Source organism: Nicotiana attenuata, unplaced genomic scaffold (genome assembly GCF_001879085.1).
Source record: "Nicotiana attenuata strain UT unplaced genomic scaffold, NIATTr2, whole genome shotgun sequence".
NCBI classification, from domain to species: Eukaryota; Viridiplantae; Streptophyta; class Magnoliopsida; order Solanales; family Solanaceae; genus Nicotiana; species Nicotiana attenuata.
Genome location: NW_017670741.1, coordinates 294,466 through 311,999, shown reverse-complemented (window position 1 = coordinate 311,999; position 17,534 = coordinate 294,466). Strand labels below are relative to the sequence as shown.

Sequence of the window (17,534 nt, the reverse complement as noted above, 5' to 3'; positions counted from 1 at the left end):
GATTGGTAGTATTGATCCCCCTATAGAAAGTTAGTTGAATCATAGCCTTTGTCATGTCATTGTTTGGGAACTCTTTCACCATAGTTCGGTACCTCTCCCATATCTCATGCAAAGGCTTATTGGGTTCTTGTTTGAATGCTAGAATCTCATATCTAAGAGTAGCCATATGCCCGAGAGAAAAGACCTTGGAAATAAATTTCTCCGCCAATTCCTCCCATGTATGGATAGAATGATTTGGCAATCCTTCCCCATAGAGAGATAGGAAATAGCCTCAACCGTAAAGCATCCTCGAAGACATCTGTCTATTTACTCCCCCGGCAAGTGTCTACAAAACCCTTCAAGTGTTTATACGCATTTTGATTCGGAGCCCCGGTGAAGAATCCCCGTTGCTCTAACAATGTGAGCATAACATTTGTGATTTGAAAGTTTCCCGTCCTAATGCAGGGCGGGACTATGGCACCTGCATACCCTTCGTTCGGCAATACCCGGTGTGGAGCTGCTCTTTGTGGAGGTGGGGGTGGAATGGGAACGTTGTCTTGAGGCGGTCGGCCTTGTCTATTTGCTTGAGGTTCAAGAGGAACCTCTTCAATTTGATCATCTTCCACGTCCACATCCCCCATAGGCATGTTTCCAAGAGGATCATTATTGTTGAGAGCCATTGTTTCACCTACAATTGTTTCACCAAAAAGATTAGTAACACGGAAGAAAAAGAAGACAAGTCACACAAAAAATCAAATATATAGCTAAATCTGGTTTTAGCTCCCCGACAAACGGCGCCAAAAATTGATGACGTCCAAGTCACACCTCTATTCGAGGTTATGAAACAGTCAATGCAATAGTAATACCCAACTAAGAGTCGGGGTTGAATTCCACAGGGAGCTATATGGTTGGGATAAAGTAGTATATATTTGGATCAGGCGCGTGAAGAATCTAAATCGCACTTCCACAAATGTGGTTTTGTTTTACTTCTAAAATTACGCTAAGGATTACAATTCTAAAGAGATAAAACTAGAGAATGTTGTTTTTGGTTGTTTTTCAAAATATATAAAGAGCCTAGGTCTATGACCTTCACCTAGGTGTTTGCCTAACGGGTTGTAAACTTTAAAGCTTGTTTTGTTGGTCGGGGTGTATTATAGCTATCAACACTCAATTACCCACTCAATAAGAGAGTGATTTTGCCCAATTTGGCTTTCTCCAGTCCAAATGGGTATTGAACAAAACCGTTGATAAAATGCTCAAGTCAGGTTTTACTAACTCTAGGTTCAACCCTTTAATTTGGACTATCAATCTCTTGATTTTATCCCAAATTCTTGTTAGCCAAATTTTCCTAGACTAGGTCTTTCTTTCTCAAGTAGAGACAAGTCAATAGGCATGAACTAATATTTGCAACCATTAATTCTACAATTAAAAGCAAGAATAAGGCTAAATAACAAATACCCAAACATAAACAAGTCATAAATCAAACACCCATTAGGTTTACACACTAGGGTTGGGTCACAACCCTAGTTAAAAATCTATCTACTCATGCTTGGAATAAAAGAAATAGAAGAATAAATGATAATAAACTCATATTAAAAGATTAAAAGACAAAAATCCAATGTTAAATCACCAAAGTAAGCTAAAGTTGCCTAAAGTAGTAAGGAAAAACAGCTACAGGAGTTCCAATATTCAAAACTTGACCTAACTTCATGAATTTTCGGACAAAAATGCCCTTTCGGAGGTTCTGCGACCGCACAATTCTATGTGCGGTCCGCACTTCTTTTCAGTTCTTGACAGGAGTTGATTCTGCGGCCGCACAATTCTGGATTGCGTCCACATCTCTCATGTTCTGCGCTCCACACAATTTTGGGTGCGGCCGCACTGGGCTCTTCTGCGGACCGCACATTTCCTGAGTGTGGTCGCATAGCTAATTTCTGCGGCCGCACAATTATTGTGCGGTCTGCATTTCTTTTGACCTTGAAATGAACTCTCTGAACTTTGGCTCTTGAGTAGCTTCTGCAGCCGCACAATAATTATGCAGTCCGCACTTTGCACTCGTGCTCTGCTGATTTTCTTAACATTCTTTGGCCACAGATAGAAATCTACGGTCCGCACTTGAGCTTTTGTTCCTGGTGTTTGTCCTTGTTCAAAATCACTCATTCTTGAGTTGGATTTCATCTTTGTGGCTCATTTTCCAATACTCCTGCAATTAAACATATTTCATCAGTTTTCATGAATACAACTAAACACTTTTGTACTAAAACGAAAGTAAAAAGGCGCTAATAAGTAGTCAAAATCCCTACTTATCAAGGTACCGCGGTAGATTGTTTGTGCTTTGGAGGATCTGATCTAATCTTGAAGGGCTATACAGATGCTGATATAGCAGGTGACATTGATAACAGAAAATTAATTACTGGATATTTTTTTACATTTTCAGGGGGAGCTATATCATGACAGTCGAGGTTGCAGAAGTGTGTCGCACTCTTTACAACTGAAGCGGAATATATAACCGCTACTGAAACTAGCAAGGAGGTGATATGGTTGAAACAGTTCCTTTAAAATCTTGGATTGCATCAGAAGGAGTATGTCGTCTATTGTGACGGTCAAAGTGCAATTGACTTTAGCAAGAACTCCATGTACTATGCAAGGACCAAACACATCGACGTGAGATATCACTGGATTCAAGAAATGGTAGAGAATGAATCTCTAAAAGTCTTGAAGATTTCTACAATTGAGAATCCCGCAGATATGCTAACTAAGGTGGTACCAAGAGACAAGTTCGAATTGTGCAAAGAACTTGTCGGCATGCACTCAAGCTAGAAGTCCGGTGTTACCTCCTTCAGGTGAATGGGTCTAAAAGGGGAGATTTGTAGGATCGATCCCCATAAATGAAAAAAGAAAAGGAAGGAAAAGTATCAGATTCCATTATGACTTACTTTGGATTAATCTGCAAATTGTCAAAAATAGTAGGGGTCAGAGAAAGCAATTTGCAATTGCATATTGCAATAACCAACTGTTTTGATTGGTGGAAGATTGCACGCACAATACTATAAAAGGAGAGCTCCGGCTCTCATTTCTACACATCAATCTCAGAGAGAAATATATCTGAGAGCATAGAGAGCAGTGTGAGGTATTCACAGGTGGTGTAGTATGTGAGGAAAAATAGAGAGTGTGAGCAATATTGTAGTAAGGTGGGAATCTCACTATAATTTCATTTGAGTGTATAGTGGTTCCTGGAGTATTTACTTGGGACCACAGAGTGTAAAATATCTTATTATAGTGGATTACTTTGCTCCTCTCGGGCCCGTGGTTTTTTCCTTATTCAGAAGGATTTTTCACGTTAAAATCTTTATGTCCTTGTTTTTCTTTTTATTCTTGTTGATTACCGTATCTCGTCACTACGTTATTATTCCATTGTTATTACCGTAAATATTATTTCTGTGTGGGGTTTATTCCCAATAGTTCTCAACTCTATTATATTTGTGTCTCAATATTAGTCAGACATCTAAAGATTAACAGCATTACTATTACTTTGCTCAATCATATATTCAACTTATTCTCGAATAAAGTTTTCTTGTATATATTATCAGTCAGTTAGCGTGTATTATAGGCGATAATATATCTTAATTTAAGTGTGATTTGGAATTTGATACAAATGATATTTCTATCCGTACAAGTGGGGGTGACAATTTGAGCTCAAACCCACTTAACTCGTACAATCCCGTGTAGGCGCACTATCTCATCAATATATATCTGGGCTAGCTTGCCCGTAGAGTAAGTCATACTGATCGGCAGGAAGTGAGCCTTGGAGTCATCGATGATAAATAGGATATTGGCAATGGAAAATACCAATAGCATTTTTTTGATGGATAAGGATAGGGGGGGTCCCGTTCAAGCCAGAAAAGCCCCGTAGCTATAGCTATCCAAGAGTGAAAGTGAAATTCAAGCGGGCGCGGATGCCATTGGTGGAAAGGTATGAAGAGGGATGTCGCTGAGTATGTGGCTAAATGCTTAGTGTGCCAGCTGGTTAAGGCTGAGCACCAGAGACCAGCAGGACCCTTACAGCCAGTTCAGATACCACAGTGGAAGACTGATTTTAATCCATATTCTTTGGGGGTGTAACTTTGGTTGTTCTTTCCTTCGAGCTAAGATAGACCCTAACCCACTCTCGGGATTGAGCTGGTCATTGACCTGCTTATTTGTTGAACTCGACTTATCTTAATTCAGCCCTATCTAAAGTTGGGCTGATTTTTAACCCAAATTGATGCATGAGTAAATTTGTTAAAACATCTTTAAAATAATTTTTTGTATTTGATATGTTATATATGACCACAACAAAATAAAAAAGTCTTATTTGGTAATTATACAATTCATAAGAAAATAACACACATTAATTAAAGCTCGGTAAAAATTGGGCGGACTAGGCTATGACCCAAATTTTAGTTATTCTTAATCTTTTACATCTCAGCCCAAGTAACTTGACCCGCTCATTTATTGACTCGGCCCATCTTAACTCAACTTATCTAAAGTTGAGCTGATTTTTAACCCAAATTGATCCATGAGTAACTTTGTTAAAATATCTTTAAAATATTTCTTTTTTATTTGATATATTATATATGACCACAACAAAAGCAAAAAGTCTTATTTGATAATTAAACAAGGAAACTTTACCTCCTATAGCAAAGGTATACACCATATTTATTCTAAACTAAAATTATTTTAAAATATTATTTTCTATAGCTACCTTTTATATTTTATAGCAAAATAGGTATTTATGGTATATACTACCATTGAGGCTTGAAATACGCTATTTATGTTTTTCCTCTCTCTTTCTTTCAATTAACACACGATTCTCTCTTAGAATTTTTCTTCTTTCTCTCTCTCTTCCTTCTCTCTCTCTTCGAGCAAAATACCTGCTTCTAATCGTGAATTCTCTGGCCGAATCCTCTAGGGTTACTGCAATTGAAAATACTTCTAAACTGTTGGGAGAGAGAGGGAAAAGACGGATCTTTTCTTCAAAATTAGATTTCTACATAGTAAGGAGGGGCTCATCGCTCTGAGGCTAGGGCCACTGCACAGAGAGCGAAAACGATGTTGGAATAATCCGAGTAGAGCATGGGTATTGTAACATGAACAACGGATATTGTAATATTTTCTACGTCGAAGAAGATTTGAGGGCCGGAGTTTTTATTCATCTTCATTTTTAGTTTTTATACAATGTATACAGTATTTTGCTTGGCCGAAAAACACCATCTCCAGCGGATTTTCTTCTCTTTTTTGCTATTTAGTCACATACAATAATACAAATACTGTATTCTATACAAATTCACTCAAACACATTGTATTTTTGTATAAATACATTTTTTGGCCTCTATTTATGTATTTCGAAGGTCTATACTTTTTAAATACAGCTGAATACACATGTATTCATGCATACAGTACATACAATATGCATGAATACATGATATAAACATCAAAATACATTGAATACAAACATAAACAGTGAATACATTTAATATTAAAGTATAGTGAAATACAATAAAATACACTGAATACAAATAGAAATACAGTTAATACAACCAATGAAGTATACTGAATATAGCAGTAATAGCATGTATTAGGAATAACTAAAATACTGTTAATACAATTACATTTGAATACACTTAATAAAAAATAGTGAATACAGTAAATACAAACATTGAATCTAATGAATGCAACAGTAAAAAACAAATATTGAAACACACTAAATACAACAGTTATATACAACTAAAAAATCATTCTAATTAATTGTTAATGAAGCGTGTTAAAATTGATTTTGTTGAGTTATATTAGGAGTATCACGCTAATTGATCCTATTTCCGTTATTAGATAGCTGGACAAACCTATTTTTAAGGTGATTGTCGTTACTGTATTCATGAATACATGTCGCAAATCCATGTGAATACAGTCGCGTACAACTACAACCCCTTATTTTTTTAGGCGACTTTTGTTATTGTATTCATGAGTACAGTAGCGCGAATACAACGAATATACTACCATAACAACTGAATAGTAGCTATAGGAAGTAATTATGTATATGGTAGTTATAGGAAGTTAATAGCCACTAAACAATAGTGGTTTATGAAAATTCCTCGTTAAACAATTCATAAGAAACCAACGCACATTAATTAAAGCTCGGTAAGAATTGAGCGAATTTGATTATGACCCAAATTTTAGCTATTGTTAATCTAATCCATCTCAGTCCAAGTAACTCAACCTGTTCATTTATTGACTCAGCCCATTTTAACCCGTCTAAAATCAGTTCAACCTGCTCATTTGATATTTCTATGGGATAGAGAATTGAATAAAGAAATGTAAGTGGAAAAAATCAGTAAATCCTCAAAGATTTCGCATAGCATCTGTGACCAATCTACCCCAATTATTATAGACAGTAGTAGTAATACGCTTTTGACCTACTTCTAAATAGAATATAACCTGACCATTCGATTGATAAGACAATTAATTATCTATTTATTTAAAGAAAGCTTTTTTAGATGTATGAGAAATTATAAAAAGATCTGTAGCAGTACCCTCAACTGTTTTTTATCTTTTCTTTTTCAAAAAGAAAACTGTTCAATCTCGGCCAAACAGTGGCTATAAACAGTTCAATTACGAAATGAGTTTTGCTAGTTTCAACAGAATTTTCGATTCCCAATCAAAAATATTTTCCTGTATGGCGAGAAACAGACATCCGACGAAATTTCCAACTAAAATACAAAGAAAAAATACTGATTAAAAATAACAAAAATTTGGAGTTATTCTATGCCCAAATATTGGAATAACGGAATTAAACCCCACTTTTGACAGAGAAATATCCATGTAGTGGAGAACAAATAACTTCGGATATCAGGACCACCAAGGTCTACGTACCAAGTTTTCCTTTTGAAATTTAAGATAAAATTTCTACTATAAAAAAGGCAGTTCTACGGACAAAATATCTCTGCATTCAAAAAAATCCGGAAAAAAGCTACGCCCTAAGAGTGTGACTTTGACAGTAGACGGTCTATGTTGTCCTAATGTTATAGGAGTACACTACTCTGACTACCCAAATCTACCATGTCGCGCCTAACTTGGAACTATGCAAGCCGACTCATTTAACAAACAATCCGATATTTCAAAATAAGAATTTTTTTAAGCTATTTAATTAATAAAACTTGATAAGATAAATCTGAATAACAAAGTGCGGAATGAAAAGCCCGATATCGGGGTATCGCTAGTCATGATCTACTAGACACTGTCCGAAAATGCTAAGAAACAACTACTAATATCTAAAGGAAGATAGGAGGGAGAAGAGCAAGGCTGCGATCGCTATACAGCTACCTTGCTAACTCCACGGATCCGTGACGGATGAAAATCAACGATCGCTAGCACGTCCAGCTACCCCTGGATCTGCACACAAGGTGCAGGGAGTAATGTGAGTACGCCAACTCGGTAAGTAATAAAGGTAAATAAAATCCACATCATGAAATCTCAGTAAGTACAACATGCTTTCAGATCAGTATATGAGTCAAATCATCTCGCAAAAATCCAGCTTCCGGTAAAAATTATTTGAAGATGTTTTTCAACAGTTTCAATAGAGACCCAATGCAAATGAGAGTAAAAGTGATGAACATCATAAACATACGAGTGTTCAAAACTGATCCGAAACCGAAACCCGAACCGAACCGAAGCTTAATGGCTTACTGGTAATGGCTTAACGGCTTAACGGACGGGGAATGNTTAACGGCTTATCGATTTGGGGGCGGATTATTCAATTTTCTTAACGGATAATCCGTTAACCCGTTAAGAATATAAATAATTTTATATATATATATATATATATATATATATATATATATATATATATAAGATCTTTTATTTAAATATATTAAACATAAAAAAACAAATACCCTTGAACTTGAATAATAAAAAACAAACCCGTCTCTGTCTCTATAGTCTATTCTCTAAGTTGGAAAATTTTAGTGTGCTGGCAGGACAAAATGCTCCACATATTTAGTTGCAGAAGGCTATTCTTGCACTTTTTCCTTTTGCCCAACGACTTAAGTCGAATAAACGTTGATTTTGGAAGGATACTGTCTCTACTGCGTTGAGTGATTAGTTCCCACATTGTAGTTAAGCCTAAGATGTTTTCATGTTGACATTTTATTTTTGTTATCTAATGAGATTGGTTCCTTAGCTTAGTTGGACATGTATAATGTTGGTACAATTACCTAGAAGGAACTATTATTTTGAAGTAAGTTGCTTTGAAGTGAACCAAAAGATGAAAATCGCTGGATAAACATTTGAGATTTGAATGACTTCAGTACGGCAGTACCTAGTTGAGGATAATTTCGATTTGTGAATCTAGGCCGATAAACCGCCCGATAACCGCCCGATAAGAGCTAAATCGATACCAATCCGCCCGATATCTTATCGGGTGGCTAACGGATTAATACATTTAAAAGCCGATAACCGTTAAGAGTAAATAACCGCCCAATCCGCCCGATAAGCAGCCCTACATAAACAGCCCCTCGGGCATAACATCACTCAGAATTAGCCCCTCGGGCATATCTCATATCACTCACTCAGGGTACCCGCGCTCACTGGAGGGTGTGCACACTCCGGAGGGGCTCCTACAGCCCTCGCTATAATCTGCATGGATAACTCACGTGTTATACTCTCAATATCCTCACAAAAACAGTCCCTCGGCCTCACTCAGTCATAAACCTCTCAAGCCACTCGGGTTATCAGTAAAAACAGGGTGCTCAGTCCAAAATATCATTTTATGCATCAAAACGGAGTAATAAAAGACTGAGTTAGGAAATCAGTAAACACAGCATGACTGAGTATAGATCTTAAATCAAAACAGTGAGGGGATAATAAGAAAATGCCCCTAAGGGTCCAAACAGCTTTGGCACAAGGCCCAAATATGACATTCAGCCCAACTTATAGAAATTATTTCTAAATCACATAAGTATCATCTACTTTCAGTCAATTACGCAACTTAGTAGTTGCTATGGGACGGACCAAGTCACAATCCCCAATGGCGCACGCCCACACGCCCGTCACCTAGCATGCGCGTCACCTCAAAGTAGTACAACGATGTAAAATCCGGGGTTTCATACCCTCAGGACTAGATTTACAATCATTACTTACCTCAAACCGGTCAAATCCTGACTCCGCGATGCCCTTACCTCTGGAATCGGCCTCCAAATGTCCTGAATCTAACCAAAAGCAATACAATGCAATCAATATAGGCTAAAGAACCAATTCAATACGAAAAACTATCAATTTTGACCAAAATCCCGAAATTCACCCATATCCGGCCCCCGGGCCCACGTCTCGGAATCCGACAAAAATCACAAAACTAGAAACTCCTTTCACTCACAAGTCTATACATACCAAATTCATCAAAATCCGACAACAAATGGTCCCTCAAATCCCCAATTTAAACTCTCCAATTTCCAAGCTCTAACCCCTCAATTTCATCCCTAATTTCTACTAGTTACATGCTTAAACAACTGAAAATTACCATAATCACGAGTATTGAGCTCAAGTAACTTACCTCTATCCCCTTGATTCCCTCTTCAAAACCCTCAAAAAATCTAAAAATCCGAAAGAAGGCCAAAATTCGGGAAGGGTTCCTTATATACTTTCTAACCAGGCATCTCGCACCTGCGGCCCTTTTCCCGCATCTGCTGTCAAAACAACCGCATCGATAATTTTCACTTTACCGCCCAAAACCGTTTCTGCAGTCCAATTCCCGCACCTGCGCGGTCTCGCAGGTGCGCTCCTCCTTCCGCACCTACGATCTTGCCTCAGCTTCTCAAATCCCGCATATGCGGTCCCTATCGCACCTACGGTCCCTACTCCGCAGGTGCGGTTATGACAGTTGAAGGAAATCTTCAGCATTTCCTCAAAATCCCATCCTTGATCCGTCAACCACCCGAAATCAACCCGAGGCCCTCGGGACCTCTACCAAACATACCAATAGGTCACATATCAACATCCAAACTTAGTCGAACCTTCGGAACACTCAAAACAACATCAAAACACCAAAATCACCCTCGGATTCGAGCCTAAGAACTTCAAAACTTCCGAATTCCGCAAACGCTGCCGAAACCTATCAAACCTTGTCCGAATGACCTAAAATTTTGCACACACGTCACAAATGACACTACGGACCTACTCCAACTTCCGAAATTCCATTCCGACCCCCGATATAAAAATTTCCACTACCGATCGAAAATCGCTAAATTTTCAATTTCGCCAATTCAAGCCTAATTCTACCACAGACCTCAAAATCACATTCCAGACGCGCTCCCAAGTCCAAAATCACCTAACGGAGCTAACCGAATAATCAGAAATCACATATGAGATCGTTTACACATAAGTCAACTTGCGGTTGACTTTTCCAACTTAAACTTCTAAACGGGAGACTAAGTGTCTCATTCTACACCGAAACCACTCCGAACCCGAACCAACCAACACGATACGATAAAATACAGCTGAAAAACACATAAAGGAAGCAAAAATGGGGGAAACGGGGCTATAATTCACGAAACGACCGGCGGGGTCGTTATAATTATTAAATTTCAGAAGTAACAGCAAAACTAAAAGTAAGTTGAAATGTTTTTTTTTTTTTTGATAAAAATGAATACCCAAATAAAGTACTCATATAAAATTACCTGAAAAATTACTCATTGTTACTACAATCATCCAAATATAGTATTCAAGTAGTGAAACAATTATCAAAGGAATGCAGTACAGACATTAATACAGTCCATAAGAAGTAGCAACAGTAAAACCAACGTCCAAATAGAAAGTATTCTGACAGTAACTTAGTAATTAATATTGAATATATGAAATAATATCTACTGGGTATGGTATTGAACTTATTACTAGTGTCATATGGATAATTGACTAAATATAATTTATAAAAAATTTAGATTTTCGAAAATCGAAAAATTCGAAGTACCAAATCCAATACACAATCCGAAATCCAAATTTTTTTAAAAAAATTAAATCCAAAAATCCAATTCATAATCCGAAAATCCAAATCAAAAATTCAAAAAATTCGAATTTCGGTTTGGATTTTGGATTTGTCCAAACTCCAAACTATACCCACCCCTAATTGTATTGGTTGAAATCATACATAAACTATAGTTGACGTGTTAATAATGAAAAAAGAATTTTGGTGTTATATGGAGTATAATATTTCAATAACACAACATGCTCACCTGACAGCATAATCTAAATCCGACCACTAGGAACGCATGGGACCTCACATGTGTTTTTACTGATTGGCACAAGCCACATAATTCTAAGACAAGTTCCTTTTTATTTATATAACTATCCTAGTTACTGTTGGCCGTTGATTTGTTCAGAAAAACAATTTAGTTGGCAGATTGTGACATTTAAGAACTGTAGGTCATTAAAGATGGCTAAATATTTAATCTGCACAAACTAATAACGAAGTAAAAATATGTATTTGTTAAACATGATTAGGAGATAGAACTCTATATGCTAACAAATGTCATGCAACTTATTATAGTTAAGTAATTTAACGGAGTAAAAATATGTATTAATTAACCATGATTAAAAGATAGAACTTTATGTGCGAACAAATATCATATTTTTGACACACTATCTTTACGAGACATGCACATTTTTCATGCGTCTGTGTAGTCTTCATCATCTGGTCCCACGAAATTTTATTTTGTGTTTCATATAATTTGTGGATCCAGAAGTATAAAATTGGGATCTACAAATTTGTGAAACAAAAAGGAGCCGGACACGCAATAAAACTTGTGTGGTCCCACGGATTCAGTACACTTTTTTCCTTGTAGTTATTACTGTTACACCATCCAATTTTCTTGGCAATGATAACATGGTTTTACTGTCCAATTATCTTTTACTTCCAACCAAATAAGCAAATTCAGATATTGTAAGCCATACATGAACTAGGTGGTACAGTAGGTAAGAGAAAAGAGAGAAAAAGAACATACTTCTAGAGAAAAGTAACACTTTTTCTCTCTAGCGCTGAATGAAACTCAAGATTTGCATAGTTGCATTTATTTGCTTTACCTTTATTCTTTAGTGGAGAAGACCAGAATCCCACAGCCTTTTTGTTCCTTCTTTCTTTCTTTTTCCCCTTGTCATGGCGCTTGTCTGTGTGGTTATTTGATGTTGTGTAAGTAAATTTTCTTGTCCCACCACCCATATTTTCTCAAGATTTTGCTCTGCTTCTTTTTCTTATTATGCTTGACTTTTGAGTTTTGAGAGTTAAAAGTATTCTATTTGTCTGCTTCATTATCTCCTTTCATGGAATATATCTCATTTCACACTCAGCTGTTCCAAGGTGGGAAAATACTGTTCTTGTCCTTCTAGTCTGAAACTGAAGCTACCTACTTTCTCTTTTTCCTTTTTAATATGCTTCTACAGTATTAACTATTACTACTGTTTTTCTTGGTTTATTTGGAGTTTTCTTGGACTCCATATCAATTTCTATAAATTAGCATGCTTTAAGCTTTCTTTAATCAGTAACTTGAGGGTGTGTTTGGAATTCTTGATTTTATAACTTACTATGTATTCTTTCTGTCAATGAAAGACTTGTAGTTAATTTACTAAATTGTTCCTATATGTGCCTTAGCAGGGTCAAGGTTGCACCCTTTTCATTCCCAATTTCACAATGAGGCTATTTTGGACATTGATATTGATATTTCTCTACAATGGGTATTCTTCAGAGGGGGTTAATTCAACTCTTTCTGCAAGGCCTAAAGTTGTGAACGTTGGTTGTATGCTAAGTTTCAATACAGCCGTCGGAAAAGTTACCAAAGTTGCTGTGGAAGCTGCCGTGGAAGATATTAATTCCAATCCATCTGTTCTTGGAGGAACTAAGTTGAATGTGATATCATTGGATAGTAATTCCAGTGGATTTCTTGGAATAGTTGAGGGTAAGCCCTTTTGCAACATCTATTATATTCTGTTGGTTTTTGTGTACTTGGATTTTCATAGTTTCAGTAATTTTGTTATACTCCTTGAGTTTTATATGAACCGTTTCATCTTTATATAACAGCTATCCGCTTCATGGAAACGGATATTATGGCCATTATTGGCCCCCAATCTTCTGTTATAGCTCATGTGGTATCAAACATCGCGAATGAGCTTCAGGTCCCTCTATTATCTTTTGCAGCCACAGACCCTACTCTTTCTTCACTTCAGTACCCGTTTTTTGTTAGAACTTCCCCAAGTGATATGTTTCAGATGGCTGCAATAGCTGAAGTAATTGCTCATTACGAATGGAGAGAAGTGATTGCTATATATATTGATGATGATTTTGGAAGAAATGGTATAGCTGCATTAGCAGAGCAGCTGGCCAAGAGACGATGTTCGATCTCTTACAAAGCAGCTATGAAACCTGAAGCAACATTGGATGATGCTAGGGATGTCTTGGTTCAGGTTGCTTTGAGAGAGTCTCGAATAATGGTTGTTCACACTTATCCTTCAAAGGGTCTGGACATATTCTCTATGGCACGGTATTTAGGGATGATAGATAATGGATATGTTTGGATTGCTACGCATTGGCTCTCGACTATCCTTGACACTGACGGTCCCCTTCCTCCCGATAAAAAAGAGAATCTTGACGGGGCAATCACCTTGCGTATACACACTCCAGATTCAGAATTGAAAAAGAATTTTGTCTCGCGGTGGAGCAATTTGACGGGGAAGGCAGGAGTTACTGGGGGAATGTCAAGTTACGCGCTCTATGCCTATGATACTGTGTGGCTACTTGCTCGTGCCATAAACGAATTCTTTAACCAAGGGGGAAACATTTCATTTTCTAAGGATCCAAGGCTAACTGAACAAAATAGTGGAAGTTTGAATCTTGATTCTATGAGCATCTTCGATGGAGGGAAGCTATTGCTTGACGAGATATATAAGGTCAATATGACAGGTGTAACAGGACCATATGGTTTCACTTCTGATAGAAATCTATTCCGCCCTGCTTTTGAAGTCATTAATGTGGTTGGTACAGGTTTTAGGAAAGTTGGTTATTGGTGTAATTACTCTGGTTTATCAATTGTGCCTCCTGAAACACTCTACTCTAAGCCGCCAAATCGTTCCTCTTCAAATCAACAACTACATGGTATAATATGGCCCGGACAAACGATAGAGAAACCTCGTGGATGGGTTTTTCCAAACAATGGGAGACAACTGAAAATTGCAGTCCCTAACCGAGTTAGCTTTCGTGAATTTGTTGGCAAGGTACCAGGCACTACTGACTCATTCAGAGGATACTGTATTGAAGTCTTTACTACAGCCATAAACTTATTGCCTTATGCTGTCCCTTACAAGCTTCTTGCCTTTGGGGATGGCCATAACAATCCAGAAGATACAGAACTAGTGCGCTTAATCACAGCAGGAGTGAGTATAAGACTACCAATGTTCTACTCTAGTGTCAATTTAGCAATGTGTTTTCTAACTGTGTATACTTGGTCTTTCATTTCAGGTTTATGACGCTGCCATAGGTGACATAGCAATTACAACTAATCGGACAAAAATGGTTGATTTCACTCAACCGTACATTGAATCTGGGTTAGTGGTAGTGGCACCAGTTAAGCAGCAGAATTCTAATGCTTGGGCTTTTCTCAGGCCATTTACTCCTAGGATGTGGTGTATCACTGGTGTTTTTTTCTTAGTCGTGGGCACTGTAATTTGGATTTTGGAACACAGATTGAATGATGATTTTCGTGGACCTCCGAGTAAGCAGGTTGTCACAGTTCTATGGTGAGTTGACAACTACTTGTGCACATACGTATTATATCAGGATCTTGATTGTGAGAAAAAATATGCAGTTGAGCCTTTTTCCTCTTCCGATAGCACTTAACTAATAAATTAGCATACATTAACTTGACGAACAAGTCTGTCATATGTTCTCTACTCTCTCTGAACTTTCTTCTATTATCTAGTCTTTCTACTTGCCAGTTTCATTCTGTATCTCAAATTTTGCCATCTATCTTTATACAACAAAGGTTTGACCTTTTCCTATGTAAAACTCTTTTTGCAGGTTCAGCTTTTCAACTCTCTTTAATGCCCACAGTAAGTAACTCATGCTAGTTGGTTATTTTTGCACTTGCACTTGAATGAGCTGCCTTTGACAAAGATCACTTTTGCATGCAGGAGAAAACACTGTTAGCACCCTTGGCCGCATTGTCCTCCTTATATGGCTATTTGTGGTTTTGATAATTAACTCGAGCTACACTGCCAGCCTCACCTCAATTCTTACAGTGCAGAAGCTTTCTTCACCAATTACAGGAATTGAAAGTTTAGTAAATACAAAGGACCCCATTGGTTATCAATCAGGTTCATTTGCCCGTAACTATCTGATTGACGAACTTGGCATTCATGAATCTAGACTTGTTCCTCTTAACCTGCCCGAAGATTATGCTAAAGCTTTAAAAGATGGTCCTAGTCATGGGGGTGTTGCAGCTATAGTAGATGAGCGCGCCTATATGGAGCTTTTCCTCTCAACGCGTTGCCAGTTCAGTATTCTAGGCCAAGAGTTCACAAAAAATGGATGGGGGTTTGTAAGTAGTTCTCTGTCAACTTCACCTTTCCTTATACATGTGAACCTGCTTTTGCCTGTTTGTGAATTTATCTCACACCACGACCAGTTGACCATACTAACAGCTTATCAAAAATTATTAGCAACATAAAGAGATGATGAAATTTTGAATCCTGTGACTTCAACCTAACCAACTAACGAATGTGATAATGCATGAGAAGTAGAAATCTCTACATCTAAAGCTTGCAAATATGCCAACAAAATATATTTTTCACTGAAGCATGGTTTTTCCACGTTGTTCCTTAGTTATAAGGAATGGTTCTTCTTGAAACATGCTTCCGAAGTGAATCATATTACTGTTAGCTCGATATCTGGAAGGAGAGGAGATCAGTATATCGCTCTTGACATAACATAGTGGTTGCTTCACACAGAAGTTGTAACTAGACTTGTATTTTTTTGGGTACCTTCAAAGCATAGGGGATCGATAAGAATGTAAAGGAAAAGAATGGAGAGTAAAAGATGTTAAGTTTGTGTATTTAGCTTGACTGTGTTGTTTATAACTACCTTTCCTTTCTATCCTATTCCATCAAACTAATCACTCTAGAACCATTCTGTTTTGAAGGGTTTATGCATTGATCTGTCTATATTTGAGAATAATGTCCTTCATTTTCTTTGTTTTCTCCTAGGCTTTCCCTAGGGACTCTCCTCTAGCACTTGACATGTCCACTGCAATTTTGAAACTATCAGAGAATGGGGAACTTCAAAGGATCCATGATAAATGGCTTTCTGGAATTGCTTGTACTTCACAGAATACAAAGCTTGAAGTGGACAGGCTTCAACTGAAAAGCTTCTCAGGTTTATTCGTCCTATGTGGGTTAGCATGTTTTCTGGCACTGCTCATATATTTTGTGATGATAACATGCCAATATTGCCACCATTATCCCGAGTCTGAGTCCTCCGGGGGAAGCTCGCGATCAGGACGACTACAGACATTCCTTTCTTTTGCTGACGAAAAGGAAGAGTCAGTGAGGTCTCGATCCAAACGAAGGCAACTGGACGCGACTTCAGTTAGAAGTGTTGATCAAAATGCATCAGTAAATGGTTCAAGGATTGACCGTTCTGAGATATACTCAAACAGGGTTGTAAGTTTTGGAGAATCTGTGTAGTTCCACAACAATATCTACCATTCTTCTCCCAAATGTAATTATTTACACGGCACTGCTATCATATTTTACAAAGTGTCCATTGTCATTGGCAAAATAACCTCAGAATCCTGCCCATCCTTATGTGTATACATCTGTCCTTTCCTAAAAAGGCTTTTAGCTCAATATTGATTATGACAAGTGCAATGTTAAGCTCATATGATTTGGCCACCAGGCCAATATTCATACAAGGGAAAGCAATTTTCAAGCACTAGTTCTGCCACCCCACCTATAGTGTTTTCTACTTTGACATGTGCTACTGCACCAAGGGCGGCTCAAGCACATATGCGGCCTAAAAATTTAATGTGAGGCCTAAATTTATTTTTTTTAAAATATATATTTTAGTTTAAAGTCTATTTTTCTAGCTTTTGAGATGCAAAGTTGTTAAGAAAGTTTTTATAATCGATTTCTTCTAATAATTCCTTTTCAATTGACAATATAGCTCTTTCTTAAGAAATTGTTGATCTTAACTAAAATTATTCGATAAGCATTTTGAAAACTTCTTTGCGATGAGGCAACTGTTATAGGAAACATTAAACATTATTCTATAAGCATTTGGAAAAGAATCAAGTCTTTTTATTTGATTAAGTATATCAATTAGATTATTATCTTCTACCAATAATATTTCATTTAACACTTTTAAAATCCTACAGACCTATTATTTCTAAAGAATGGGGCCCTCCAAAATTGGGGCCTAAGGCATAAGCCTTACTAGCTATAATATTAGAGCCGGCCATGTACTACACGCCCTTGGGGGGGGGGGGGGG

The 17,534-nt window shown here is 37.3% G+C and overlaps 1 protein-coding gene across 3 annotated transcripts; it reads left to right on the top strand.

Annotated features, from left to right (window-relative positions):
• Positions 1-11,934: 11,934 nt before the first annotated feature.
• On the top strand, positions 11,935-16,978 carry LOC109242859 (glutamate receptor 3.6-like). Of its 3 annotated transcripts, none has more exons than XM_019409732.1 (7): positions 11,935-12,190; positions 12,653-12,953; positions 13,076-14,424; positions 14,510-14,787; positions 15,068-15,099; positions 15,181-15,587; positions 16,252-16,978. In XM_019409732.1, the coding sequence occupies exons 2-7, from the start codon at positions 12,689-12,691 to the stop codon at positions 16,729-16,731; spliced, it is 2,811 nt and encodes a 936-aa protein (XP_019265277.1). In that variant the 5' UTR covers positions 11,935-12,190; positions 12,653-12,688; the 3' UTR covers positions 16,732-16,978. The 3 variants fall into 3 exon arrangements, with proteins under 3 accessions (XP_019265277.1, XP_019265276.1, XP_019265278.1); XM_019409731.1 differs by having other exon boundaries at positions 12,650-12,953; XM_019409733.1 differs by lacking the exon at positions 11,935-12,190 and adding an exon at positions 12,224-12,358.
• The last annotated feature ends 556 nt before the right edge of the window (positions 16,979-17,534 follow it).